This window comes from Mustelus asterias, chromosome 18 (genome assembly GCF_964213995.1).
Source record: "Mustelus asterias chromosome 18, sMusAst1.hap1.1, whole genome shotgun sequence".
NCBI lineage: Eukaryota > Metazoa > Chordata > Chondrichthyes > Carcharhiniformes > Triakidae > Mustelus > Mustelus asterias.
In genome coordinates, this window is record NC_135818.1 from 89,723,635 (window position 1) to 89,751,137 (window position 27,503).

Below are 27,503 nucleotides of genomic sequence, written 5' to 3' on the forward strand. Positions count from 1 at the left end.
TGGCTCGATTGAGGGTTACAAGTTAGCAAAGAATGAGCTGAAAAAGGGGCTTAGGAGAGCTAGGAGGGGACATGAGAAGTCCTTGGCGGGTCGGATCAAGGAAAACCCCAAGGCTTTTTACTCTTATGTGAGGAATAAAAGACTGACCAGGGTGAGGTTAGGGCCGGTCAAGGACAGTAGTGGGAACTTGTGTATGGAGTCAGTAGAGATAGGCGAGGTGATGAATGAATACTTTTCTTCAGTGTTCACCGAGGAGAGGGGCCATGTTTTTGAGGAAGAGAAGGTGTTACAGGCTAATAGGCTGGAGGAAATAGATGTTCGGAGGGAGGATGTACTGGCAGTTTTGAATAAACTGAAGGTCGATAAGTCCCCTGGGCCTGATGAAATATATCCTAGGATTCTTTGGGAGGCAAGGGATGAGATTGCAGAGCCTTTGGCTTTGATCTTGGGTCCTCACTGTCCATGGGGATGGTGCCAGAGGACTGGAGAATGGCGAATGTTGTTCCTCTGTTTAAGAAAGGGAATAGAAATGACCCTGGTAATTATAGACCGGTTAGTCTTACTTCGGTGGTTGGTAAATTGATGGAAAAGGTCCTTAGGGATGGGATTTACGACCATTTAGAAAGATGCGGATTAATTCGGGATAGTCAGCACGGATTCGTGAAGGGCAAGTCGTGCCTCACAAATTTGATAGAATTTTTTGAGGAGGTAACTAAGTGTGTTGATGAAGGTAAGGCAGTTGATGTCATATACATAGATTTTAGTAAGGCGTTTGATAAGGTCCCCCATGGTCGGCTTATGATGAAAGTAAGGAGGTGTGGGATAGAGGGAAAGTTGGCCGATTGGATAGGTAACTGGCTATCTGATCGAAGACAGAGGGTGGTGGTGGATGGAAAATTTTCGGACTGGAGGCAGGTTGCTAGCGGAGTGCCACAGGGATCAGTGCTCGGTCCTCTGCTCTTTGTGATTTTTATTAATGACTTAGAGGAGGGGGCTGAAGGGTGGATCAGTAAATTTGCTGATGACACCAAGATTGGTGGAGTAGTGGATGAGGTGGAGGGCTGTTGTAGGCTGCAAAGAGACGTAGATAGGATGCAAAGCTGGGCTGAAAAATGGCAAATGGAGTTTAACCCTGATAAATGTGAGGTGATTCATTTTGGTAGGACTAATTTAAATGTGGATTACAGGGTCAAAGGTAGGGTTCTGAAGACTGTGGAGGAACAGAGAGATCTTGGGGTCCATATCCACAGATCTCTAAAGGTTGCCACTCAAGTGGATAGAGCTGTGAAGAAGGCCTATAGTGCGAGGGGCAAGGTTTAAAGGAGATATACGAGGCAGATTTTCTATAGAGTAGTGGGTGCCTGGAACTCGTTGCCGGGGGAGGTAGTGGAAGCGGATACGGTAGTGACTTTTAAGGGGCATCTTGACAAATACATGAATGAGATGGGAATAGAGGGATATGGTCCCCGAAAGGGTAGGGGATTTTAGTTCAGTCGGACAGCAAGGTCAGTGCAGGCTTGGAGGGCCGAAGGGCCTGTTCCTGTGCTGTAATTTTCTTTGTTCTTAGTGAACCAGATGGATTTTTACGACCATTGGCAATGGTTTCATGGTCATCATTGGACTTTTAATTCCAGACTTTTTAATGAATTAAAATGTCACCATTGCCTTGGTGGGATTCGAACGCGGGTCCCCAGAGCATTACCCTGGGTCTCTGGATTACAAGTCGAGTGACAAGACCACTACATCAATACCTCTCCATGTCTGTCCCATAATTATCGACTCTCCTATTATACTGCTTTTTGATTTTCCTCCTCCCCTGCTGCGCAAAGCTGTGGTGCAGTGGACATGGCTCTGGCTGCATTCCCCAGTTTCACCACCATTTTCACCATTATTCAGAACTGAATATTGGTTGGAGAGTCAGATGTTTCCAGGGGTCCCTACACTACCCGCCTGGTCCTCCCTGACAGCCTACTGGTTATCCATGACCTCTCAGTCCACATACTCTTAAACTGTAGGGTAGGACCACACCCAGAGCTGCGCTGCCCATGCAACTCTCATTTTAATGTACGCACTGCAGTGCTGCCAACCACAGAAACCTCCAGCTCCTGTTACCATAAGACCAGAAGACATAGGGGCAGGATTAGGCCATTCAGCCCATCGAGTCTGCTCCTCCAGTGACACAACTACCACAACAGGGAAGCAGCCTGGAGTTCCCACATGATGTGAAGATGCCGGCGTTGGACTGGGGTAAGCACAATAAGAAGTCTCACAACACCAGGTTAAAGTCCAACAGGTTTATTTGGTAGCAAATACCATAAGCTTTCGGAGCGCTGCTCCTTCGTCAGATGGAGCAGCTATCCACTCCATCTGACGAAGGAGCAGTGCTTCGAAAGCTTATGGTATTTGCTACCAAATAAACCTGTTGGACTTTAACCTGGTGTTGTGAGACTTCTTACTGTTCCCACATGGAACAGGATGTACATTTCTCATGAGCAAAGTACCCTACGATTTATTAGCATACGATCCAAACTCAGCAGAAACAGGCTGACCAGCCGTCTCTGATCTGGACAGAGGTGAGAATCAGCTACTCACCAAACAGCTGGACTGACCCTTTCATGTGTTGAGTTTTTCCCTCAGTCTGATTGGGGTAAACTGGAACTCACTCTAACTCTGGTGCTGTTGCTTGGGGAATGGATGCTCCTGGTTTGCGGCCCTGTCTCAATCCCACTGCCCCTGTCACCCCCACAAACACCTCAGCCTCTCCCTCGGACTCCCTGGCGGCGCCAGGCTGCAGGGGGCGGGGCTAAGATACAGGGGGCGGGGCCAGGCTGCAGGGGGCGGGACCAGACTGCAGGGGGCGGGGCCTGGCTCGAAGGGGCGGGGCCTCGTTGGAAGGGCGGGGCCTCGGTGCAGGGCGGCGCTTGGCTCGCTGGAGCCCAGAGCCACCCGCGGATGTCGGGGAGAAAACAGGAAATGACGATCTGAGGGGCGGAAATACGCGGGTCCTGCGGGGCGGATATGACGTAAATATCGGGATCGGGACTGAGCGGCGAAAAGGTGAGAGCGCGGCGGGAAAATAAACACCCGCGGATTAAACACCCGGAGAATAAACACCCGGGGATTAAACACCCGGAGAATAAGAACCAGGGCATTAAACACCCGGGGATTAAACACCCGGAGAATAAACACCCGGGGATTAAACACCCGGAGAATAAGAACCAGGGCATTAAACACCCGGGGATTAAACACCCGGAGAATAAACACCCGGGGATTAAACACCCGGAGATTAAACACCCGGAGAATAAGAACCAGGGCATTAAACACCCGGGGATTAAACACCCGGAGAATAAACACCCGGGGATTAAACACCCGGGGATTAAACACCCGGAGAATAAACACCCGGGGATTAAACACCCGGAGAATAAACACCCGGGGATTAAACACCCGGGGATTAAACACCCGGGGATTAAACACCCGGAGAATAAACACCCGGGGATTAAACACCCGGAGATTAAACACCCGGAGAATAAGAACCAGGGCATTAAACACCCGGGGATTAAACACCCGGGGATTAAACACCCGGGGATTAAACACCCGGAGAATAAACACCCGGGGATTAAACACCCGGAGAATAAACACCCGGGGATTGAACACCCGGAGAATAAACACCCGGGGATTAAACACCCGGAGAATAAACACCCGGGGATTAAACACCCGGAGATTAAACACCCGGAGAATAAGAACCAGGGCATTAAACACCCGGAGAATAAACACCCGGGGATTAAACACCCGGAGAATAAACACCCGGGGATTAAACACCCGGAAAATATACACCCGGGGATTAAACACCCGGGGATTAAACACCCGGGGATTGAACACCCGGAGAATAAACACCTGGGGATTAAACACCCGGAGATTAAACACCCGGAGAATAAACACCCAGGTGGAGGAGGTGGTTAAGAAGGCGTATGGTGTGCTGGCCTTTATCAATCGAGGGATTGAGTTTAGGAGTCCGGGGATAATGATGCAGCTATATAAGACCCTCGTCAGACCCCACTTGGAGTACTGTGCTCAGTTCTGGTCGCCTCACTATAGGAAGGATGTGGAAAAGATTGAAAGGGTGCAGAGGAGATTTACAAGGATGTTGCCTGGATTGAGTGGCATGCCTTATGAGGATAGGCTGAGGGAGCTCGGTCTTTTCTCCTTGGAGAGACGTAGGATGAGAGGAGACCTAATAGAGGTGTATAAGATGTTGAGAGGCATAGATCGGGTGGACTCTCAGAGGCTTTTTCCCAGGGTGGAAATGGCTGCTACGAGAGGACACAGGTTTAAGGTGCTGGGGGGTAGGTACAGGGGAAATATTAGGGGGACGTATTTCACACAGAGGGTGGTGGGTGAGTGGAATCGGCTGCCGTCAGTGGTGGTGGAGGCAAACTCAATATGGTCTTTTAAGAGATTCCTGGATGAGTACATGGGACTTAATAGGATGGAGGGTTATAGGTAGGCCTAAAAGGTAGGGATATGTTCGGCACAACTTGTGGGGCCGAAGGGCCTGTTTTGTGCTGTAGTTTTCTGTGTTTCGAAACACCCAGGGATTAAACACCCGGGGATTAAACACCCAGAGAATAAACACCCGGAGAATAAACACCCGGGGATTAAACACCCTGAGAATAAACACCCAGGGATTTAACACCCGGAGAATTAACACCTGGGGAATAAACACCCAGAGAATAAAGACACAGGGATTAAACGCCCGGGGATTAAAGACCTGGAGAATAAACACCCGGAGAATAAACACGTGGGATTTGGCTTGATTTGATTTATTATTGTCACATGTATTTACATACAGTGAAAAGTATTGTTTCTTGCACGCTATACAGACAAAACATACCGTTCATAGAGAAGGAAAGGAGAGAGTGCAGAATGTAGTGTTACAGTCATAGCTAGGGTGTAGAGAAAGATCAACTTAATGCAAGGTAAGTTCATTCAAAAGTCTGACAGCAGCAGGGAAGAAGCTGTTCTTGAGTCAGTTGGTACGTGACCTCCGACTTTTGTATCTTTTTCCTGATGGAAGAAGGTGGAAGAGAGAATGTCCGGGGTGCGTGGGGTCCTTAATTATGCTGGCTGCTTTGCCAAGGCAGCGGGAAGTGTAGACAGAGTCAATGGATGGGAGGCTGGTTTGCGTGATGGATTGGACTACATTCACGACCTTTTGTAGTTTCTTGTGGTCTTGGGTAGAGCAGGAGCCATACCAAGCTGTGATACAACCAGAAAGAATGCTTCCTATGGTGTATCTGTAAAAGTTTTTGAGAGTCGTAGCTGGCATGCCAAATTTCCTTCGTCTTCTGAGAAAGTAGAGGCATTGGTGGGATTTCTTAACTATAGTGTCGGCATGGGGGGACCAGGACAGGTTGTTGGTCATCTGGGCACCTAAAAACCTGAAGCTCTCGACCCTTTCTACTTCGTCCCCATTGATGTAGACAGGGGCATGTTCTCCACTACACTTCCTGAAGTTGATGACAATCTCCATTGTTTTGTTGACATTGAGGGAGAGATTATTGTTGCCGCACCAGTTCTCCAGATTCTCTATCTCATTCCTGTACTCTGTCTCATTGTTGTTTGAGATCCGACCCACTACGGTGGTGTTGTCAGCAAACTTGAAAATCGAATTGGAGGGGAATTTGGCCACACAGTCATAGGTGTATAAGGAGTATAGTAGGGGGCTGAGAACACAGCCTTGTGGGGCACCGGTGTTGAGGATGATCATGGAGGAGGTGTTGTTGCCTATCCTTACTGATTGTGGTCTGTGAGTTAGGAAGTTCAGGATCCAGTCACAGAGGGAGGAGCCGAGGCCCAGGCCACGGAGTTTGGAGATGAGTTTTGTGGGAATAATGGTGTTGAAGGCTGAGCTGTCGTCAATAAATAGGAGTCTGACATAGGTGTCCTTGTTATCTAGGTGTTCCAGGGTTGAGTGCAGGGCCAGGGAGATGGCGTCTGCTGTGGACCTGTTGCGGCGATAGGCAAACTGTAGTGGACCCAGGTCGTCCGGGAGGCTGGAATTGATTCGTGCCATGACTGACCTTTCGAAGCACTTCATAATGATGGATGTCAGAGCCACCGGACGATAGTCTTTAAGACACGCTGCTTGGCTTTTCTTAGGTACCAGGATGATGGTCGTCTTGAAGCAGATAGGGACCTCAGATTGTTGTAAAGAGAGGTTGAAGATGTCTGTGAATACCCCCGCCAGCTGATCCGTGCAGGATCTGAGCGCTCGTCTGGGTATCCCATCCGGGCCAGTCGCTTTCCGAGGGTTGACCTTCGAGAAAGCTGCTCTGACATCTGCAATGTGTCCTCAGATACAGGTTCATCCCTGGGGCTCCCAGGATGGAAGGCGTGCTCTCACTGACCTCTTGTTCAAAACGGGCGTAGAGTGCATTGAACTCATGAGGGAATGGTGCGTTGGAGCCAGCAATTTTACATGCCTTCATCTTGTAGCCTATGTCTTGCAGACCTTGACATAATCGGCGGGGGTCTGTGTGGCTAGCCTGGGACTCGGGAATAAACACCCGGAGAATAAACACCCAGGGTTTAAACACCCGAGGAATAAACACCTGGGGAATAAACACCCAGGGATCAAACACCCAGGGATCAAACACCCGGGGAATAAACACCCGGGGAATAAACACCCGGGGAATAAACACCCAGGGAATAAACACCCGGGGAATAAACACCCGGGGATTAATCATCCGGGAATAAACACCAGGAGAATAAACACCAGGGGAATAAACACCCTGGGAATAAACACCTGGGAATGAACACCTGGGGAATAAACACCCGGAGAATAAACACCTGGGGATTAAACACTCGGGGAATAAACACCCGGGGATTAAACATCTGGGGAATAAACATCCGGAGATTAAACACCCAGAGAATAAAAACCCAGGGATTAAACATCTGGGGAATAAACATCTGGAAATTAAACACCCAGAGAATAAACACCCGGGGATTAAACGCCCGGAGATTAAACATCTGGGGATTAAACATCTGGGGAATAAACACCCAGGAATTAAACACCAGGGGAATAAACACCTGGGGATTAGACACCCGGGAATAAACACCTGGGGAATGAACACCCGGGGAATGAACACCCGGGGAATGAACACCCGGGGAATAATCACCCGGGGAATAAACACCTGGGGATTAAACACCCAGGAGTAGATCACAGGAATAAACATCAGGACCCAACTCTCGTTACTAAACACCCGGGAACAGAGGGGCACCTTTGGGGGCTCTGCTCCGCCTCAGTGCCTTGGCCCCCCCACCCTGCCCCCATGACATCACACCCCGGTCACTTGGTTCTGTCCTGGTCACATCAGGCCCCACCCCATGTGACATCATTGCCTCCTGACCCTGCTCACATTCAGCCCTCACAATCCAAGCCGCAAATATACAGGAGAGTTCATCAATCTTTCTAACTGATGAACACAAGCCTGTAATTGTCGAATTGAAATCCAAGCCTACCTGTTGTCAGCGTGACTGTGGAGATGGTCAGGAAGTGGCCAATGAGCAACGAGATAGAGCACTTGGCTGCTGATATGACAGCAGCACTGCCCAGGTCAGTGCCTGGACAGACAGGTCCAGTGCAGGAGGAAATCCGATCAAGTGGAATTCAGTGAGTTCAGGTCCAGTATCAGTGGCTTTGCTGCTGTCTGCCAGGATTGTGTTCTTTGTCCAGAAGAGATTTTCTGAAGGCCAGTGTTGAGAGCGATGGGGGAATGGCGGTTACTCACTGGGTGATAACTGCCTGCGTGTGACCATCCTGGGGAAGCACCAACAATCTCCTGCAGACTCTGGCCAATGGTTTCGGTCTACTGTCCATGGAGACGGACAACCTTATGGTTTGATGATGCTGGGGCCACAATTTCTGTTTTAACTGACATGAGGTGTGGCAGGGGGGAAGGGGGCGGTGTTTAACACAGGCCGCTCCCAGTCATCCCCAAAACGAGATGAGCCTATCAGCAAATTCAGTGCTCCCATAGCAACCTCTCAGTATGGGGCCCCTCCACTGGCCAGAGCCCCGTGCTGCAGCACTGTATGTTTCACTGTAAGTCCATCTCTGCCTGGGAATTAAACCCGGGAATTAAACACCAGGAAAAATATCCCAAAAATAAACACCCGGGGATTAAACACCAGGAAAAATATCCTGAAAATAAACACTCAGGAATTAAACACCAGGAAAAATACTCCAAAAATAAACACCCGGGAATTAAACACCAAGGATTTAAACACCAGGAATAAATCCTGGGAAATAAACCTGGGAATTAAACCCAGGAATAAACACCAGGAATAAATCCCAGGAATTAAACGGCTGGGAATTAAACCTGAGAATCAACATTGGGACTAAATCCCAGGGAGAAACATGGGGAATAAATCACGGAAATTAACCCGTTAATTAAAAACCCTGGAATTAAACCAAGGAATAAATCCTGGGAATAATAGTGGGAATTAAACCCAGGAGGTACATACTGGGGAATAAATCCTGCAAATAAATGCTGGGAATAACCTGGGAATTAAACATCCAGGAATTAAAGCCTGGGAGTTAAAGAGCTGGTAGAGAATGCTGAACGAATGTGTTTGAAGTATTGGAGAGGCTGGGTGAGGGTGTAGGGTTGATGCTTCTGATACCCACAGATCCTGCTGACAACATTCAAGTATTGTTGCATGAGAGGGGCCGTAGAGCGGGTTGAGACGGCTGCTTTTTTTGGGGGGATCCATGGCTTTATTACTAAAATACAAACACAATTAGGTTCAGTTAAAACTCAGCTGTGATTATATTCAATTCTGGGCATCACACTTTAGGGAGGATGTGGAGGAGATTGACGCAAGTGGAACCAGCAATGAGAGACTCCGGTCACCTGGAGAGACTGGAGAAGCTGGGATCGTTCTGCTTGGAGCAGCGAGGCAAGATTTATTTGTGGTGCGTTGTTGTGTTTGGAATGTGAAGCCTGAAAGGGTAGAATCAACCGAAATTACCAAAAGGAAACTGGGGGAGCATTTTGCAGGGTTATGGGGAAGAGTAAAGGACCGGGAAGAGTTGGATAGTTCTTCTTATGAGCTGGTACAGGCATGATGGTCGAATGGCCACCTCCTGTATTCTGCTATTCTATTGATACTGGTATAACTGTCCATCTAATTCCCATTCCTTCCTCTGGTCTTTCCCAGACGCTGTGCGATGGATGAGCTAGCTCATGACCTGGCATCTGCACTGGACGAGACATCGGAGCAGAACCGGCTGGACGAGGAGACCTGGGATGGGCCCGGGCTGTGCCCACGGCAGCAGCAGAGACGGCAGGCACGGAAACGGAGGGGTCGCAAACGGCGGTCCAACTCCAACCACTCGCTGGACTATGCTCGCTGCTACAGTGAGGCCTCTGAGTCCAGTCAGGATGAGGTGGCGGGAGGGGGAGGGATCGCAGGTGGGGGAGGGGCCAGTGACTCGGACGATGACCGAGCAGTGGTGAAGAGACTGTCCTCCCTCAATGTGACCCTGAAAGGGAAGTATCACACTTGGCATGAATCAGACTCTTTCACTGAGAATACACCCGGGCAGCCACTGCGCCGGCGGCGCAAGGTCAAACGTGTGACATCGGGGGGTGCGGCTGACGTCAGCGCGACGCTGCAGAGGAAATTGAAGGTGTCGGAGCCTGGACCGGGGTCCCAGCCCCCTTCCTGTTCGCTGAAAACCCCCTGCCAGCACAAGAAGCAGCGTTTGTGCAAGACCCCCCCGGAGGATTTGTGGCTGAGGCCCGAGGCACTGACCATCCAGACCGGCCTCTCCCTGGGGGAAAGCTGCAGGGAAGGGATGGATTGTCAGACAGAGGAACTGAAAGCTTCAGATGAGAACATGACAGACAGGTAATCCGATTGGAACAGCGCCTCCCACCCCTGCTGCCTAGTGTCGCACTGTGAACAAACTCCACTTTGAATCAGAACATCCTGGATCCTGTTCCCACTCCCCGCACTGTCAGAGGGTCAATGCTGAGGGAGTGCTGCACTGTCAGAGGGTCAGTACTGAGGGAGTGCCGCACTGTCAGAGGGTCAGTGCTGAGGGAGTGCCGCACTGTCAGAGGGTCAGTGCTGAGGGGGTGCCGCACTGTCAGAGGGTCAGTACTGAGGGAGTGCCGCACTGTCAGAGGGTCAGTGCTGAGGGAGTGCCGCACTGTCAGAGGGTCAGTGCTGAGGGAGTGCTGCACTGTCAGAGGGTCAGTGCTGAGGGAGTGCCGCACTGTCAGAGGGTCAGTGCTGAGGGAGTGCCGCACTGTCAGAGGGTCAGTGCTGAGGGAGTGCCGCACTGTCAGAGGGTCAGTGCTGAGGGAGTGCCGCACTGTCAGAGGGTCAGTGCTGAGGGAGTGCCGCACTGTCAGAGGGTCAGTACTGAGGGAGTGCCGTACTGTCAGAGGGTCAGTGCTGAGGAAGTGCCGCACTGTCAGAGGGTCAGTACTGAGGGAGTGCCGCACTGTGAGAGGGTCAGTGCTGAGGGAGTGCCGCACTGTCAGAGGGTCAGTGCTGAGGGAGTGCCGCACTGTGAGAGGGTCAGTGCTGAGGGAGTGCCGCACTGTCAGAGGGTCAGTGCTGAGGGAGTGCCGCACTGTCAGAGGGTCAGTACTGAGGGAGTGCCGCACTGTCAGAGGGTCAGTACTGAGGGAGCGCTGCACTGTCAGAGGGTCAGTACTGAGGGAGTGCCGCACTGTCAGAGGGTCAGTACTGAGGGAGTGCCGCACTGTCAGAGGGTCAGTACTGAGGGAGCGCCGCACTGTCAGAGGGTCAGTGCTGAGGGAGTGCCGCACTGTCAGAGGATCTGTACTGAGGAAGTGCCGCACTGTCAGAGGGTCAGTGCTGAGGGAGTGCTGCACTGTCAGAGGGTCAGTGCTGAGGGAGTGCCGCACTGTCAGAGGGTCAGTGCTGAGGGAGTGCCGCACTGTCAGAGGGTCAGTGCTGAGGGAGTGCCGCACTGTCAGAGGGTCAGTGCTGAGGGAGTGCCGCACTGTCAGAGGGTCAGTGCTGAGGGAGTGCCGCACTGTCAGAGGGTCAGTACTGAGGGAGTGCCGTACTGTCAGAGGGTCAGTGCTGAGGGAGTGCCGCACTGTCAGAGGGTCAGTACTGAGGGAGTGCCGCACTGTCAGAGGGTCAGTGCTGAGGGAGTGCCGCACTGTGAGAGGGTCAGTGCTGAGGGAGTGCCGCACTGTCAGAGGGTCAGTGCTGAGGGAGTGCCGCACTGTCAGAGGGTCAGTACTGAGGGAGTGCCGCACTGTCAGAGGGTCAGTACTGAGGGAGCGCCGCACTGTCAGAGGGTCAGTACTGAGGGAGTGCCGCACTGTCAGAGGGTCAGTACTGAGGGAGTGCCGCACTGTCAGAGGGTCAGTACTGAGGGAGCGCCGCACTGTCAGAGGGTCAGTGCTGAGGGAGTGCCGCACTGTCAGAGGATCTGTACTGAGGGAGTGCCGCACTGTCAGAGGGTCAGTACTGAGGGAGTGCCGCACTGTCAGAGGGTCAGTACTGAGGGAGTGCCGCACTGTCAGAGGGTCAGTACTGAGGGAGTGCCGCACTGTCAGAGGGTCAGTACTGAGGGAGTGCCGCACTGTCAGAGGGTCAGTACTGAGGGAGTGCCGCACTGTCAGATATTAAAGTTTGATTGCGATGTCAGCCCCTCAGGTAGATTAAACGTCTCTTTGGCACTAAGGAATAGCAGGGAAATTCCTCCTGATGTGCAGCCAATATTTATCCCTCTATCAGCATCAGTGATGGAGATACTCCGACAATAAGCCCAGTGCTGTTTGTGGGATCGAGCCGGGTACAAATGAGCTGCTAAATTGCAACATGGGTACACCTTGCAAAGTACTCCATTGCAATGCTCAGCAGTGGGGGGCAGGGGGGGTGGTTGCGGGGGATCCTGGGGGAGTGGGTGGTGGTTGCAGGGGCAGGGGGGTGGTTGCGGGGGGGGGTGGGGTGTGGTTGCGGGAGGCAGGGGGGTGGATGCGGGGTGGCAGGATGTGGGGGGTGGTTGCGGGGGGCAGGGGGTGGTTGCGGGGGGCAGGGGTTGGGTGGTGGTTGCGGGGGGGTGGGGAGTGGTTGCAGGGGGGTGGGGGGTGGTTGGTGGTTGCGGGGGGCAAGGGGTGGGTGGTAGTTGCGGGGGGCAGGGGGTGGGGAGTGGTTGCAGGGGGGTGGGGGGTGGTTGCGGGGGGCAGGGGGTGGGTAGTGGTTGCGGGGGGGTGGGGAGTGGTTGCGGGGGGCAGGGGGTGGGTGGTGGTTGCGGGGGGCAGGGGTGGGTGGTGGTTGCGGGGGGGTGGGGGGCGGTTGCAGGGGGGTGGGGGGTGGTTGGTGGTTGCGGGGGGCAAGGGGTGGGTGGTAGTTGCGGGGGGCAGGGGGTGGGGAGTGGTTGCAGGGGGGTGGGGGGTGGTTGCGGGGGGCAGGGGGTGGGTAGTGGTTGCGGGGGGGTGGGGAGTGGTTGCGGGGGGCAGGGGGTGGGTGGTGGTTGCGGGGGCAGGGGTGGGTGGTGGTTGCGGGGGGGTGGGGGGCGGTTATGGGGGGTGGTTGTGGGGGGGTGGGTGGTGGCTGTGTGGGGGTGGTTGCGGGACTGGCGTGTGTTGCTGATGAGCTTGGATGTATCTGATTGTCTGCTCTGTTTTCCAGTGAGGCGAGCAGTGTGTGTAGCAGTGATGGTCTCTTCACCAATGATGAAGGGCGACAAGGTAACGATGCACGAGTCACTACGTGTTGTGACCCGGGTTAAATCAGGCCATTCACAAAGCAAACAGCATCATTCCTGGAATGATAGATTTGGAAAGCAGACAGGCTCAGTGAAGCTTGCGTCGTTTCTTGCTTAGATCACATCTTAATACTGTGACCAATTCTCCACATCAGACAGTTGTTGTAAAGAGGGAGTGGGAACAGGTGCTGGAATAAGGAATCCGAGTGTGGCCTTTCCCATCGGAGCTGCTCTGCCATTCAGTGAGGTCACGGCGGATTTCCTCAGCAACACTTTCTTGCACTGATCCCCTGTTTTTTATTGTTCATTCAGGCGATATTGCCATCACTGAACCAGCCCTAACATGCCCATCCTTAACTACCCTTGGACTGCAGGATTTGCTCCATTTCGGAGGGCAGTTAACAAGCAACCCAAAGGAACAGGAGGAGGCCATTCAGCTCATCACGCCTGCTCCATTCACTGCTGATCTGCTCCCTCAACACCGCTTTCCTGCACTGTCCCCATGTCATTAGTCTCCAGAAACCTATCCATCTCTGTCTTGAACACACTCGGTGACTGAGCTTCCGCAGCCCACCGGGGCAGGGAATTCCAAATATTCACCTCCCCTTGTGTGACCAACTTGCTCCTCAGCTCAGTCCAGCGCAGCCATCTTGAGAGTCTGTGAACTGACGTATCTTAATGTTGTATGGGACTACCGCATGCAACATCCTCCACCCCAGGTCCCTGATGGTAAGGGGAAGGACTCCCATGTAGAGGGACCTCCACCGGGGACCTCCAACACCAGGTAGCAACAAGGCGTGCCAAAGCGTGGCTGGGCAGCGGGCGATGGCAAGGAGGTGCAAGATGTGCAGCAACAACCCAGACAGGAAACTCCTCCGCACAGTGCTCCTGCTCTTCGATATGTGGGCACAGTCCAGCCCCCAGTTAACACCCACCACCTGAATATAATTAACACCAAATTAATATACAATCAACACACTAATTCACCCTAATCCACCTGACCAGTTACACCCTCAGAAACTCTGAACAGCTTTGTCAAACATGATTTCCCTTTCATAAATCCATATCGACTCTGCCAATCATACAGCTTTTTAATTCCTTAGTTATCACATCCCTAATAAATATTTTCTAGTATTTTCCTGACCACTAATATCAGCCTGACTCGCCGGTACTCCCTGTTTTCTCTCTTCCTCCTGTTTTGAAAAGTGGGGTTATATTTGCTGCCTTCCTACTGAGACTTCTGGAATCTCGGGAATTCTGGAAGACCAAAATCCATGCATCTGTGGTGACTCTGAAACCCGGATGGTTTAGCAGCAGCTCCAGGGGATTTGTGAGCTTTTACTTTTATTAATTTCTCCCGTGCTGTTTCTTTACTAATGGCTTAAAGTCCCTCATTACCATTAGTTTGACCACGACTTCTGAAATATATTTTCTGTCTTCTACTATGAAGATAGGTACAAAATATTTGTTTAATGTCTCTGCCATTTCCTGATTCCCCATTAGGATTTCTCCTGCCTCTGATTCTAAGGGATCCACGTTTACTCTCCCTCAACACTTCCTTCTCGTATACCTGTAGAAACTTTTGATGGTTTTATATTTCCAGTGAGCTCAATCTCATGCAGTTTTGTCAGTTTCTTTATTATCTTCCATGTAATGTTATAATCCTCGCAATCTTCAGCTTTGCTCTTTTTGCAATGTTATATACCTGTTCCTTTAATAATGTTCCTGTTGGTAATGGTTAGAATATTTCCTGTGATGTTTTTATTCTATATGGGGATGTGCAATCATTGCAAAAAGGAATTAATTCTGTAGATGCCATTATTGCTCGTCTAACACATTTTTAATGTAGTTTCCAATCCACTTTAACTCGCACAAACCCTTTACTTATGTAGCTCACCTATCTCCAGGATCACAGAGCTCTCCACACACCCCACAGGGTGCAGTTGTAGCACTGTCCAGGATCACAGAGCTCTCCATACATCCCACATGGTGCAGTTGTAGCACTGCCCAGGATCACAGAGCTCTCCGTACATCCCACATGGTGCAGTTGTAGCACTGCCCAGGATCACAGAGCTCTCCACACATCCCACATGGTGCAGTTGTAGCACTGTCCAGGATCACAGAGCTCTCCATACATCCCACATGGTGCAGTTGTAGCACTGTCCAGGATCACAGAGCTCTCCATACATCCCACATGGTGCAGTTGTAGCACTGCCCAGGATCACAGAGCTCTCCATACATCCCACATGGTGCAGTTGTAGCACTGCCCAGGATCACAGAGTTCTCCATACATCCCACATGGTGCAGTTGTAGCATGCCACATGCACCACCATCCCTATATAACTCTGTTCAAATTATTTAATTTTAGTTTTGAAACTAGTTACTTGATCTACTTTAAGTTATAGTTATTTTACATTAACTGTTTGCTTAGTGACATGTTCCCTCCCATCCTCATTGCTGCTGTTCTGCAGCACTGCTTGCAAAGTGCACGGGGATGTCCCTTTGACGTTCTGCATCCAGAACTGAGAGGTTAAACTGAGCAGGAAATTTGGAACAGACGGGGTTTCCGTTTTCTCGGAAAGAGAAGACTGAGGAGTGACTTGATGAGGGTCTTTAAGATTGCTGAAGAGATTTGATCGGGTGGCAGGAAGAGGGTGAGGCAAAACCTGGTGGCTATTGATACAAGGTCGCCACGAATAAATCCAGTCAGGAATTCAGGAGAAACATCTTCACCTGGGGAGTGGAGAGAATGTGGAACTCAGCATCACAGGGCGTGTTTGAAGCAAATAGCATGAGTGTGTCTAAATGAAAGCTACATGGATGACTGAGAGATAATTAGAAGGGGAAGTTGACAGAGTGAGAGGACATACTGTGGAAGAGGGAATTAGCATCAACATGTTTCACTGCGAATACTTTGCAATGGCTGCAGCAGCCGCAGTCTGCCAGCGTCAAGTCAGAAATATACCTCCACACACAGTGACAGAACAAACACCGACTGAGGAACTCATGGCATTAAACTTTATTGTGGAGCATAAAGGGAGCTTTACTCTGTATCTAACCCCGTGCTGTACCTGTCCTGGGAGTGTTTGATGGGGACAGTGTAGAGGGAGCTTTACTCTGTATTTAACCCCGTGCTGTTCCTGTCCTGGGAGTGTTTGATGGGAACAGTGTAGAGGGAGCTTTACTCTGTATCTAACCCCGTGCTGTTCCTGTCCTGGGAGTGTTTGATGGGAACAGTGTAGAGGGAGCTTTACTCTGTATCCAACCCCGTTCTGTACCTGTCCTGGGAGTGTTTGATGGTGACAGTGTAGAGGGAGCTTTACTCTGTATCTAACCCCGTGCTGTACCTGTCCTGGGAGTGTTTGATGGGGACAGTGTAGAGGGAGCTTTACTCTGTATCTAACCCCATGCTGTACCTGTCCTGGGAGTGTTTGATGGTGACAGTGTAGAGGGAGCTTTACTCTGTATCCAACCCCGTGCTGTACCTGTCCTGGGAGTGTTTGATGGTGACAGTGTAGAGGGAGCTTTACTCTGTATCTAACCCCGTGCTGTACCTGTCCTGGGAGTGTTTGATGGGGACAGTGTAGAGGGAGCTTTACTCTGTATCTAACCCCATGCTGTACCTGTCCTGGGAGTGTTTGATGGTGACAGTGTAGAGGGAGCTTTACTCTGTATCTAACCCCGTGCTGTACCTGTCCTGGGAGTGTTTGATGATGACAGTGTAGAGGGAGCTTTACTCTGTATCTAACCCCATGCTGTACCTGTCCTGGGAGTGTTTGATGGGGGACAGTGTAGAGGGAGCTTTACTCTGTATCTAACCCCATGCTGTACCTGTCCTGGGAGTGTTTGATGGGGGACAGTGTAGAGGGAGCTTTACTCTGTATCTAACCCCGTGCTGTACCTGTCCTGGGACTGTTTGATGGGGGACAGTGTAGAGGGAGCTTTACTCTGTATCTAACCCCATGCTGTACCTGTCCTGGGAGTGTTTGATGGGGACAGTGTAGAGGGAGCTTTACTCTGTATCTAACCCCATGCTGTACCTGTCCTGGGAGTGTTTGATGGGGGACAGTGTAGAGGGAGCTTTACTCTGTATCTAACCCCGTGCTGTACCTGTCCTGGGACTGTTTGATGGGGGACAGTGTAGAGGGAGCTTTACTCTGTATCTAACCCCATGCTGTACCTGTCCTGGGAGTGTTTGATGGGGACAGTGTAGAGGGAGCTTTACTCTGTATCTAACCCTGTGCTGTACCTGTCCTGGGAGTGTTTGATGGGGACAGTGTAGAGGGAGCTTTACTCTGTATCTAACCCCATGCTGTACCTGTCCTGGGAGTGTTTGATGGGGACAGTGTAGAGGGAGCTTTACTCTGTATCTAACCCCATGCTGTACCTGTCCTGGGAGTGTTTGATGGGGACAGTGTAGAGGGAGCTTTACTCTGTATCTAACCCCGTGCTGTACCTGTCCTGGGAGTGCTTGATGGGGGACAGTGTAGAGGGAGCTTTACTCTGTATCTAACCCCGTGCTGTACCTGTCCTGGGAGTGTTTGATGGGGACAGTGTAGAGGGAGCTTTACTCTGTATCTAACCCCGTGCTGTGCCATTCCTGAGAGTGTTTGGTGGGGACAGTGCAGAGAGAGCTTTACTCTGTATCTAACCCTGTATCTATTTACAAGTTAGCCAGGAAGGACCTAAAGAAAGAGTTAAGAAGAGCCAGGAGGGGACATGAGAAGTCTTTGGCAGGTAGGATCAAGGAAAACCCTAAAGCTTTCTATAGGTATGTCAGGAGTAAAAGAATGACTTGGGTAAGATTAGGGCCAGTCAAGGACAGGAGTGAGAAGTTGTGCGTGGAGTCTGAAGAGATAGGAGAGGCACTAAATGAATATTTTTCGTCGGTATTCACACAGGAGAGGGACAGTGATGTCGAGGGGAGTACTGAGATGCAGGCTGTTGACTGGACGGGATTGAGGTTCATAAGGAGGAGGTGTTGGCGATTCTGGAAAGGGTAAAATTAGATAAGTCCCCTGGGCCGGATGGGATTTATCCCAGGATTCTCTGGGAGGCTAGAGAGGAGATTGCAGAGCCTTTGGCTTTGATCTTTGTGTCGTCATTGTCTACAGGAACAGTGCCAGAAGACTGGAAGATAGCAAATGTTGTCCCCTTGTTCAAGAAGGGGAGTAGGGACAACCCTGGTAATTATAGACCGGTGAGCCTTACTTCTGTTGTGGGCAAAGTATTGGAAAGGATTATAAAAGATAGGATTTATAATCACCTAGAAAGGAATAATTTGATTAGGGATAGTCAGCACGGTTTTGTGAAGGGTAGGTCGTGCCTCACAAACCTATTGAGTTCTTTGAGAAGGTGACCAAAGAGGTGGATGAGGGTAAAGCAGTTGATGTGGTGTATATGGATTTCAGCAAAGCGTTTGATAAGGTTCCCCATGGTAAGCTTTTGCAGAAAATACGGACACATAGGATTGAGGGTGATTTAGTGGTTTGGATCAGGAATTGGCTAGCTGTAAGAAGACAGAGGGTGGTGGTTGATGGGAAATGTTCATCCTGGAGTTCAGTAACTAGTGGTGTACCGCAAGGATCTGTTTTGGGGCCTCTGCTGTTTGTCATTTTTATAAATGGCCTGGATGAGGGCGTAGAAGGATGGATTAGTAAATTTGCAGATGACACTAAAGTCGGTGAAGTTGTGGACAGTGCGGAGGGGAGTGGCAGGTTACAGAGGAACATAGATAAGCTGCAGAGCTGGGCTGAGAGGTGGCAAATGGAGTTTAACGTGGAAAAGTGTGAGGTGATTCATTTTGGAAGGAGTAACAGGAATACAGAGTACTGGGCTAATGGTAAGATACTTGGTAGTGTGGATGAACAGAGGGATCTGGGTGTCCATGTGCATAGATCCCTGAAAGTTGGCACCCAGGTTGATAGGGTTGTTAAGAAGGTGCACGGTGTGTTAGCTTTTATTGGTAGAGGGATTGAGTTTCGGAGCCAGGAGGTCATGCTGCAACTGTACAAAACTCTGGTGCGGCCGCACTTGGAGTATTGCGTACAGTTCTGGTCGCCGCATTATAGGAAAGATGTGGAAGTGTTGGAAAGGGTGCAGAGGAGATTTACCAGGATGTTGCCTGGTATGGTGGGAAAATCGTATGAGGAAAGGCTGAGGGACTTGAGGTTGTTTTTGTTAGCGAGAAGAAGGTTAAGAGGTGACTTAATAAAGGCATACAAGATGATCAGAGGATTAGATAGGGTGGATAGTGAGAGCCTTTTTCCTCGGATGGTGATGGCTAGCACGAGGGGACATAGCTTTAAATTGAGGGATGATAGATATAGGACAGATGTTGGAGGTAGGTTCTTTACTCAGAGAGTAGCAAGGGCGTGGAATGCCCTGCCTGCAGCAGTAGTGGACTCGTCAACATTAAGAGCATTCAAATGGTTATTGGATAAACATATGGATGATATTGGAATAGTGTAGATTAGAGGGGCTTTAGATTGGTTTCACTGGTTGGCGCAACATCGAGGGCCGAAGGTCCTGTACTGCGCTGTAATGTTCTATGTTCTATAACCCCGTGCTGTACCTGTCCTGGGAGTGTTTGATGGGGACAGTGTAGAAGGAATAATTACCCAGAAGGAGTAACATGAGGTTTGTGTCTTTTTGTCGCCCCTGTCCCAGGGATATCTCTCGACCTCCCAGTTGTAATCTCAGGGAGCGGTGACTGAGTCACACTGATTCCTCAAGTAGCCTTGGCGGTGCCCCATGTGCCCTGAGGTCTGGGTGCACTGGGTTAAACAGTTTAAACAGTGACACTGAGTGAGTCAGGACAAGGTAGAGAGTTGCAGCAGGCACGTTTGGATACGGTTTCTCAGGGCTGCAGTTGTTAGCTGCGTGTCTGTGTTAATGAGAACTTGTCGGTTTGAGTTAATGAGGAGTGAAAGGTTTGCTAATCACATTGGCTTTGGAAGTGGCAAGAAATTTAACAGTTGTCAGAACACTTTGTCTGAACAAGTCTGTAACGGCAGTGATACGAGGTGAGTGACAGTTTGGTGCATTGGGAGTTGTATTTCGGGGGGGAGTGGGGGGGCAATGAGGGAAATGGAGGAATGGCCAGATTGGGCGGAGGAGACAAGAGAGTCAGTCAGTTTTTCTGCTCAGAGTTTGCTCGAGAGACCATGAACCTTTCAGCCCCACGCCTCTTATCTGTGCTGAGCTGGTTGTGTCTCTGTGCGGAGAGCATTGGAGAGTTGCCCGAGGATGCCCCGTTTGTGGTCAAAGAAATAGTTCAGAAATCCGTCACTGTCACAAACAAAACTCTGCAGGTGCTGCAAACTTGAAATAAAAATAGGAAATGCTGGAAAAACTCAGGATCTTTCTTCAGTGCAGCCAATCTGCAGAGAGCAAGCTGCTGCAAACAGATGTGACATCCATTGTAGATGTTTCTTTATTTGTCGCTGGCGAGGCCAGTATTTATTGCCCATCCCTAATTGCCCTTCAGCTGGTTCTTGAGCCGCTGCAGTCCACATGCTGTAGGTACACCCACAGTGCTGCTAGAGAGGGGACTACATTTCAAAGATATTTCACTGTCTTTGGGAGATTCTGAGGTCAGAAAAGGCACTCGAGAAACGAGAGCTTGTTCTTTTTGGTAAAACGGAGGAGTTCATGTGAGTTTCTAAACTCAACCCCGCTGCAACTCCTGCCCATTCCCGGGGTATGTGGGGGTTATGCTTCCTGTTTGGGGTTTACTCTCTGGATTTGCACTGTAATTGGGATGCTGATTCGTGTCCTGTACTGTGCATCCACAGGTGATGATGAGCAGAGTGACTGGTTCTACGAGGGTGAATGTGAACAAGGATTCCGTATTCCCAAGCTGCTCCCTCACTGTGACACACAGCTCAAACCGCCACTGGCAGATGAAGACCAGGCTGTCGGACAGTATACCTCACCTGCTTTCCTGCTTCCCTCTCGGCCGGCACAGAGAGGTGAGGAGAGGTCAGCAGGAATGTCGGAGCAGACCCTAAGCGTGATGTAGACCCAACCCCCCCCCCGCCACCCATCACCCTCCCCACACCCACCCATCACCCACCCCCACCCATCACCCTCCCCCACCATCACTCACCCCCACCCATCACCCACCCCCACCCATCACCCACCCATTCCCATCACCCACCCCCACCCATCACCCACCCACTCCCATCACCCACCCATCACCCACCCCCACCGATCACCCACCCACTCTCATCACCCACCCCCACCCATCACCCACCCATTCCCATCACCCACCCCCACCCATTCCCATCACCCACCCACTCCCATCACCCACCCATCACCCACCCCCACCCATCACCCACCCATTCCCATCACCCACCCCCACCCATTCCCATCACCCACCCACTCCCATCACCCACCCATCACCCACCCCCACCCATCACCCACCCACTCCCATCACCCACCCATCACCCACACCCACCCATCACCCACCCACTCCCATCACCCACCCATCACCCACCCCCACCCATCACCCACCCATCACCCACACCCACCCATCACCCACCCACTCCCATCACCCACCCATCACCCACCCCCACCCATCACCCACCCATCACCCACACCCACCCATCACCCACCCACTCCCATCACCCACCCATCACCCACCCCCACCCATCACTCACCCACTCTCATCACCCACCCTTTCTGTGGTGCCCACTGCTCTAGGGTTTGCTGTGTTTGGTGACAGATTTGTTTACTGCTCCCTCAGGTTATCACGCTCGGCTGAACCGCCTCCCAGGGATTGCAGCCCGCTGTATACGGAAAGGGCGGAGACGTCTCACAGGCAAGGTAATGTTTATGGTGCTGGGAGGAATGACCCAGGGGCTGGGGGATGGGGAGGGAGGGAAGGGCTGCGGGATGGGGAGGGGGTGCTGGGGGATGGGGAGGGAGGGGCTGGCGTGGGGAGGGGCGATGCACGGGCTGGGGAGGGGGAAGCCTTGGGGCTGGGAGGGAGGTTCCAGAGGATGGGGAGGGAGGGAGGGGCTGGGGGTTGGGGAGGGAGGGGCTGGGGGTTGGGGAGGGAGGGGCTGGGGGTTGGGGAGGGAGGGGCTGGGGGTTGGGGAGGGAGGGGCTGGGGGGTGGGGAGGGAGGGGCTGGGGGTGGGGAGGGAGGGGCTGGGGGTTGGGGAGGGAGGGGCTGCGGGATGGGGAGGGAGGGGCTGGGAGATGGGGAGGGAGGGGATGGGGAGGGAGGGGCTGGGGGATGGGGAGGGAGGGGATGGGGAGGGAGGGGCTGGGGGTTGGGGAGGGAGGGGCTGGGGGTTGGGGAGGGAGGGGCTGGGGGTTGGGGAGGGAGGGGCTGGGGGGTGGGGAGGGAGGGGCTGGGGGGTGGGGAGGGAGGGGCTGGGGGTTGGGGAGGGAGGGGCTGGGGGGTGGGGAGGGAGGAGCTGGGGGGTGGGGAGGGAGGGGCTGGGGGTTGGGGAGGGAGGAGCTGGGGGGTGGGGAGGGAGGGGCTGTGGGTTGGGGAGGGAGGGGCTGCGGGATGGGGAGGGAGGGGCTGGGAGATGGGGAGGGAGGGGATGGGGAGGGAGGGGCTGGGGGATGGGGAGGGAGGGGATGGGGAGGGAGGGGCTGGGGGTTGGGGAGGGAGGGGCTGGGGGTTGGGGAGGGAGGGGCTGGGGGTTGGGGAGGGAGGGGATGGGGAGGGAGGGGCTGGGTGTTGGGGAGGGAGGGGCTGCGGGATGGGGAGGGAGGGGGTGGGGAGGGAGGGGCTGGGGGGTGGGGAGGGAGGGGGTGGGGAGGGAGGGGATGGGGTGGGAGGGGCTGGGGGATGGGGAGGGACAGTGTGAAATGTGTCCAGAGTGTCACCGTGTCCGCCCTGTCTTCACATGCTTGTATCACACCTGTCCTGCCTGTGGTGTGAGCAGATTCCGGGCAATCGCCTGTAACAACCTCCGCTTCCTCTTTTCCTGAGTTATTTCTCTCACTCTCCCTCTGCCTCTCACTCTCCCTCTGCCTCTCACTCTCCCTCTGCCTCTCACTCTCCCTCTGCCTCTCACTCTCCCTCTGCCTCTCACTCTCCCTCTGCCTCTCACTCTCCCTCTGCCTCTCCCTCTGCCTCTCACTCTGCCTCTCACTTGCCCGCCCTCACCCTCTCTCTCTGATCCATGCCTCTTGTATCAGTTCTCCTGTGGATAGTGTGAAACTATACTCTGCTCATTAATTCTCCCTGATCCCAGCGAGCTGGGAGTTGGCTATTTTGGGGTTGTGAGCTGTATTCTGGGCAATATAATTGAACTGATAAATAATGAGGCTGCTGTGTGTGAATGAGTGAAGTCAAACGCTTCTATTACTAAGTGATCAAGAATAATTGAAATGTAAACAGTTAGCATGTCAATGGTGAGTTATTAGCTGATAATTTGAAGACATTGGCTTCTGTTCAGTTCCAGCGAGTCTTGTCTGAGTAATCTCCAAACTGATTGACAGAATGTCTCATTTTGGAAATCAACAATTAAATCCAGGATGAATTTTCCAGCCAGCAAGTTAACACTCTCAGTGCTAACCCGAAAACAAGCAGCTTGTATTGACGCAATTCCTTTCACAACCTCACGCAATGCAGGATCCTGGCAGTGTGGTCACTGTTATGATGGAGGGAAGCCTGACACACGACAACATCCTACAGACAGGAGAGAAGGAAAAGAGATGGACACACAGATAGGAAAGGACGAGAGAGAGAAGGGTGGAAGAGACAGAGGGGGTTGAATGGATAGAAGCAGGAGGGGGGGATGGGCAAAAAGGAAGGAAGTGGGAGGAGGAGGAGGGAGAGGGAGTGTGAGGGGATGGAGGGAGAGACAGATGCAGAGAGAAGAGGTAGACAGGGAGAGAAAGCTGCGAAGGAGAGAGAGAGTTGGAGCTGATCGCTGCCTCCTTCAATATCAGAAACCGGCCTCTCACTACAGACTCCAGCTGGATTTACAAACCGTGCCTTTTCCAGTTGGAGAGAATGAATAAGGACTGGATAAGAACAGGAAAAGAGTGGGAGGAATTGGATAGCTCTTTGAAAGAGATATCATCAGTGAGATGGGCCGATTGGCCACCTTCTGTGAGTTGTGGTTCAGTGAAGTAACTTGTGCCTGTCTGTTCTAGCAGGAGGGGCCTGTCGGTGTGATCCCAAATGAGCGAGTGAGTCACTTTGGACAGGACCCCTATCAGAAGGAGTAAGTGGCAATATTCAATCTTTCAAGGCAGCCTTTAATGTCCCCTTGTGCTGGACACCGTGTAACAGAAGCACAGCAAATAGCGGTGAACCTGTCGAATTCTCTACCACAGAAGAGTATGGAGGCCAAGTCACTGAATATAGGCCATTCAGCCCCTCGAGCCTGCTCCACCATCCAACATAATCATGGCTGACTCTTTATTCTCCTGCTCTCTCCCCACACCACTTACCACATTTAGTGTCGAGAAATCTATTTCCTTCTTAAGTATATTCAGTGACTTGGTGTCCACAGCTTTCTGTGGTAGAGAATTGCACAGTTCACAACTCTGTGAGTGAAGGGTTTCTCGTCTCGGTACTAAATGGCCTCTCCCGTATCCTGAGACTGTGACCCCTTATTCTAGAACCCCCCTACCCAGCCAAAGGAAACAACATTCCTGTCCCAGTCATAGAGTCACAGAGATTTACAGCACGGAAACAGGCCCTTCGGCCCAACTTGTCCACGCCGCCCTTTTTTTTTCAATCCCTAAGCTAGTCCCAATTGCCCGCATTTGGCCCATATCCCTCTATAACCATTGCACCCATGTAACTATCTAAATGCTTTTTAAAAGACAAAATAGTACCCGCCTCTACTACTACCTCTGGCAGCTTGTTCCAGACACTCACCACCTCTGTGTGAAAAAATTGCCTCTCTGGACACTTTTGTATCTCTCCCCTCTCACCTTAAACCTATGCCCTCTAGTTTTAGACTCCCCTATCTTTGGGAAAAGATATTGACTATCTAGCTGATCTATGCCCCTCATTATTTTATAAACCTCTATAAGATCACCCCTCAGCCTTCTACACTCCAGAGAAAAAAGTCCCAGCCTCTCCTTATAACTATAAACCATCAAGTCCAGGTAGCATCCTAGTAAATCTTTTCTGCACTCTTTCTAGTTTAATAGAAATGCAAGACTGGGCGGACAAGTTCAACCCAGATAAATGCGTAGTGGTCCATTTTGGCAGGTCAAATGGGATGAAGGAGTACAATATAAAGGGAAAGACTCTTAGTACTGTAGAGGATCAGAAGGACCTTGGGGTCCAGGTCCATAGGACTCTAAAATCGGCCCCGAAGGTGGAGGAGGTGGTTAAGAAGGCGTATGGTGTGCTGGCCTTTATCAATCGAGGGATTGAGTTTAGGAGTCCGGGGTTAATGATGCAGCTATATAAGACCCTCGTCAGACCCCACTTGGAATACTGTGCTCAGTTCTGGTCGCCTCACTATAGGAAGGATGTGGAAAAGATTGAAAGGGTGCAGAGGAGATTTACAAGGATGTTGCCTGGATTGAGTGGCTTGCCTTATGAGGATAGGCTGAGGGAGCTCGGTCTTTTCTCCTTGGAGAGACAAAGGATGAGAGGAGACCTAATAGAGGTGTATAAGATGTTGAGACGCATAGATCGGGTGGACTCTCAGAGGCTTTTTCCCAGGGTGGAAATGTCTGCTACGAGAGGACACAGGTTTAAGGTGCTGGGGGGTAGGTACAGGGGAAATGTTAGGGGGAAGTTTTTCACACAGAGGGTGGTGGGCGAATGGAATCGGCTGCCGTCAGTGGTGGTGGAGGCAAACTCAATGGGGTCTTTTAAGAGACTCCTGGATGAGTACATGGAGCGTAATAGGATGCAGGGTTATAGGTAGGGCTAGAAGGTAGGGATGTGTTCGGCACAACTTGTGGGCCGAAGGGCCTGTTTGTGCTGTAGTTTTTCTATGTTCTAATAATATCCTTTCTATAATAGGGTGACCAGAATTGCACACAGTATTCCAAGTGTGGCCTTACCAATGTCTTGTACAACTTCAACAAGATGTCCCAACTCCTGTATTTAGTGTTCTGACCGATGAAACCAAGCATGCCGAATGCCTTCTTCACCACTCTGTCCACCTGTGACTCCACTTTCAAGGAGCTATGAACATGTACCCCGAGATCTCTTTGTTCTGTAACTCTCCCCAGTGCCCTACCATTAACTGAGTAAGTCCTGCCCTGGTTCAATCTACCAAAATGCATCACCTCGCATTTGTCTAAATTAAACTCCATCTGCCATTCGTCAGCCCACTGGCCCAATTGATCAAGATCCCGTTGCAATTGGAGATAACTTTCTTCATTGTCCAGCCCTGTCAGAATTTTATACATTTCAGTGACATCCCGTCTCATTCTTCTAAATTTAAGTAAATCCAGGCCCAGTCGACCCAATCTCCCCTCAAATACCAATCCTGCCTTCCCAGAAATCAGTCTGGTGAACCTTGGCTGCATTTCCTTTGTGGTGACCAGGACACCAAGCCGTGTGATGTGACGATGCTGCAGGTTTATTGTCACAGTCGCTGACAGAACTTTACCCCGTGTATGTCTCCCTGCAGCTCAGTCACTTTAGTTGTGTCGGAATGGGAATGCTCAGTGTGATTCTATCTCAAGCAGCTGAAACTCTCAGTCAGGTTCCCGCCACGTCCTCAGGTTGATCTGATTGCTGCAGCTGGTGTTCTCGCTGCCTCAGTTACTCTCGCTGGATGCGGAACATTTCACCCAATGTCCAGAATGATTTCTGGCTGACTTTCCCTATCTCGGTCAGGAAGAGAGCTTGGATCCAGGAGAGATGGGGGCCGGGAGCGAAGGGGGGGGGGGACAGGGAGCGAGGGGAGGGCCGCGGAGTGAGGGGGGGCTGTGAGCGAGGGGGGCTGTGGAGCAAGGGGGGGGGGGGCCAAGGAGCGAGGGGGGCCGTGGAGCGAGGTGGAGGCCGGGAAGTGAGGGGGGGCCGGGGAGCGAGGGGGGCTGTGGTGCGAGGGGGGGGGCGCGGAGCGAGGGGGGTGCAGAGCGAGGGGGTGCCACGGAGCGGGGGAGGGCCGGGGAGCGAGGGGGGTGCCGGGGAGTGAGAGGGGAGGCCAGGGGAGGAGGTGGGGGCTGCGGAGCAAGGGGGGGCACGGAGTGAGGGGGGAGGGAGCCGCTGACCAAGGGGGCCAGGGAGCGAGGGGGGGGTGCCGGGGAGTGAGGGGTTCCGGGGAGTGAGGGGGCGGCGGGGAGCGAGGGGGCGGCCGGGAGTGAGGGGTTCCGGGGAGCGAGGGGGCGGCCGGGGAGCGAGGGGCGGCCGGGGAGGAGGGGGCGGCCGGGGAGCGAGGGGGGGGAGCGAGGGGGCGGCCGGGGAGGAGGGGGCGACCGGGGAGCGAGGGGGCGGCCGGGGAGCGAGGGGGCGGCCGGGGAGCGAGGGGCGGCCGGGGAGCGATGGGGGGGGGGGGAGGGGGCAGCCGGGGAGCGAGGGGGCGCCGGGGAGCGAGGGGGCGGCCGGGGAGCGAGGGGGCGGCCGGGGAGCGAGGGGGTGGCCGGGGAGCGAGGGGGCGCCGGGGAGCGAGGGGGCGCCGCGGGAGCGGAGGGGGGCGCGGGCGAGGGGAGCGAGGGGGCGGCGGGGAGCGAGGGGGGGGGGGGGAGCGGGGAGCGAGGGAGCGGGGGGAGGGGGGGGAGCAGGGGGAGCGAGGGGGGGAGCTGGGACGGGGCAGGGGGGGGTGGGGGAGTGACGGGGTGGG

At 52.6% G+C, this 27,503-nt stretch overlaps 1 protein-coding gene across 3 annotated transcripts in view; it reads left to right on the forward strand.

Annotated features, from left to right (window-relative positions):
* The first annotated feature begins 3,009 nt into the window (after positions 1-3,009).
* Positions 3,010-27,503, forward strand: part of LOC144507344 (G patch domain-containing protein 2-like) — a 42,613-nt gene continuing 18,119 nt past the window's right edge. For 2 of the 3 annotated variants that reach the window (XM_078234511.1, XM_078234515.1), the window contains exons 1-6: positions 3,010-3,057; positions 9,223-9,915; positions 12,691-12,749; positions 20,563-20,739; positions 21,516-21,595; positions 23,893-23,963. In XM_078234511.1, coding sequence (XP_078090637.1) covers positions 9,233-9,915; positions 12,691-12,749; positions 20,563-20,739; positions 21,516-21,595; positions 23,893-23,963 — 1,070 coding nt within the window. In that variant the 5' untranslated portion in view covers positions 3,010-3,057; positions 9,223-9,232. The remainder of the gene's footprint in view (positions 3,058-9,222; positions 9,916-12,690; positions 12,750-20,562; positions 20,740-21,515; positions 21,596-23,892; positions 23,964-27,503) is intronic. The other variant, XM_078234514.1, reaches the window with a different exon arrangement.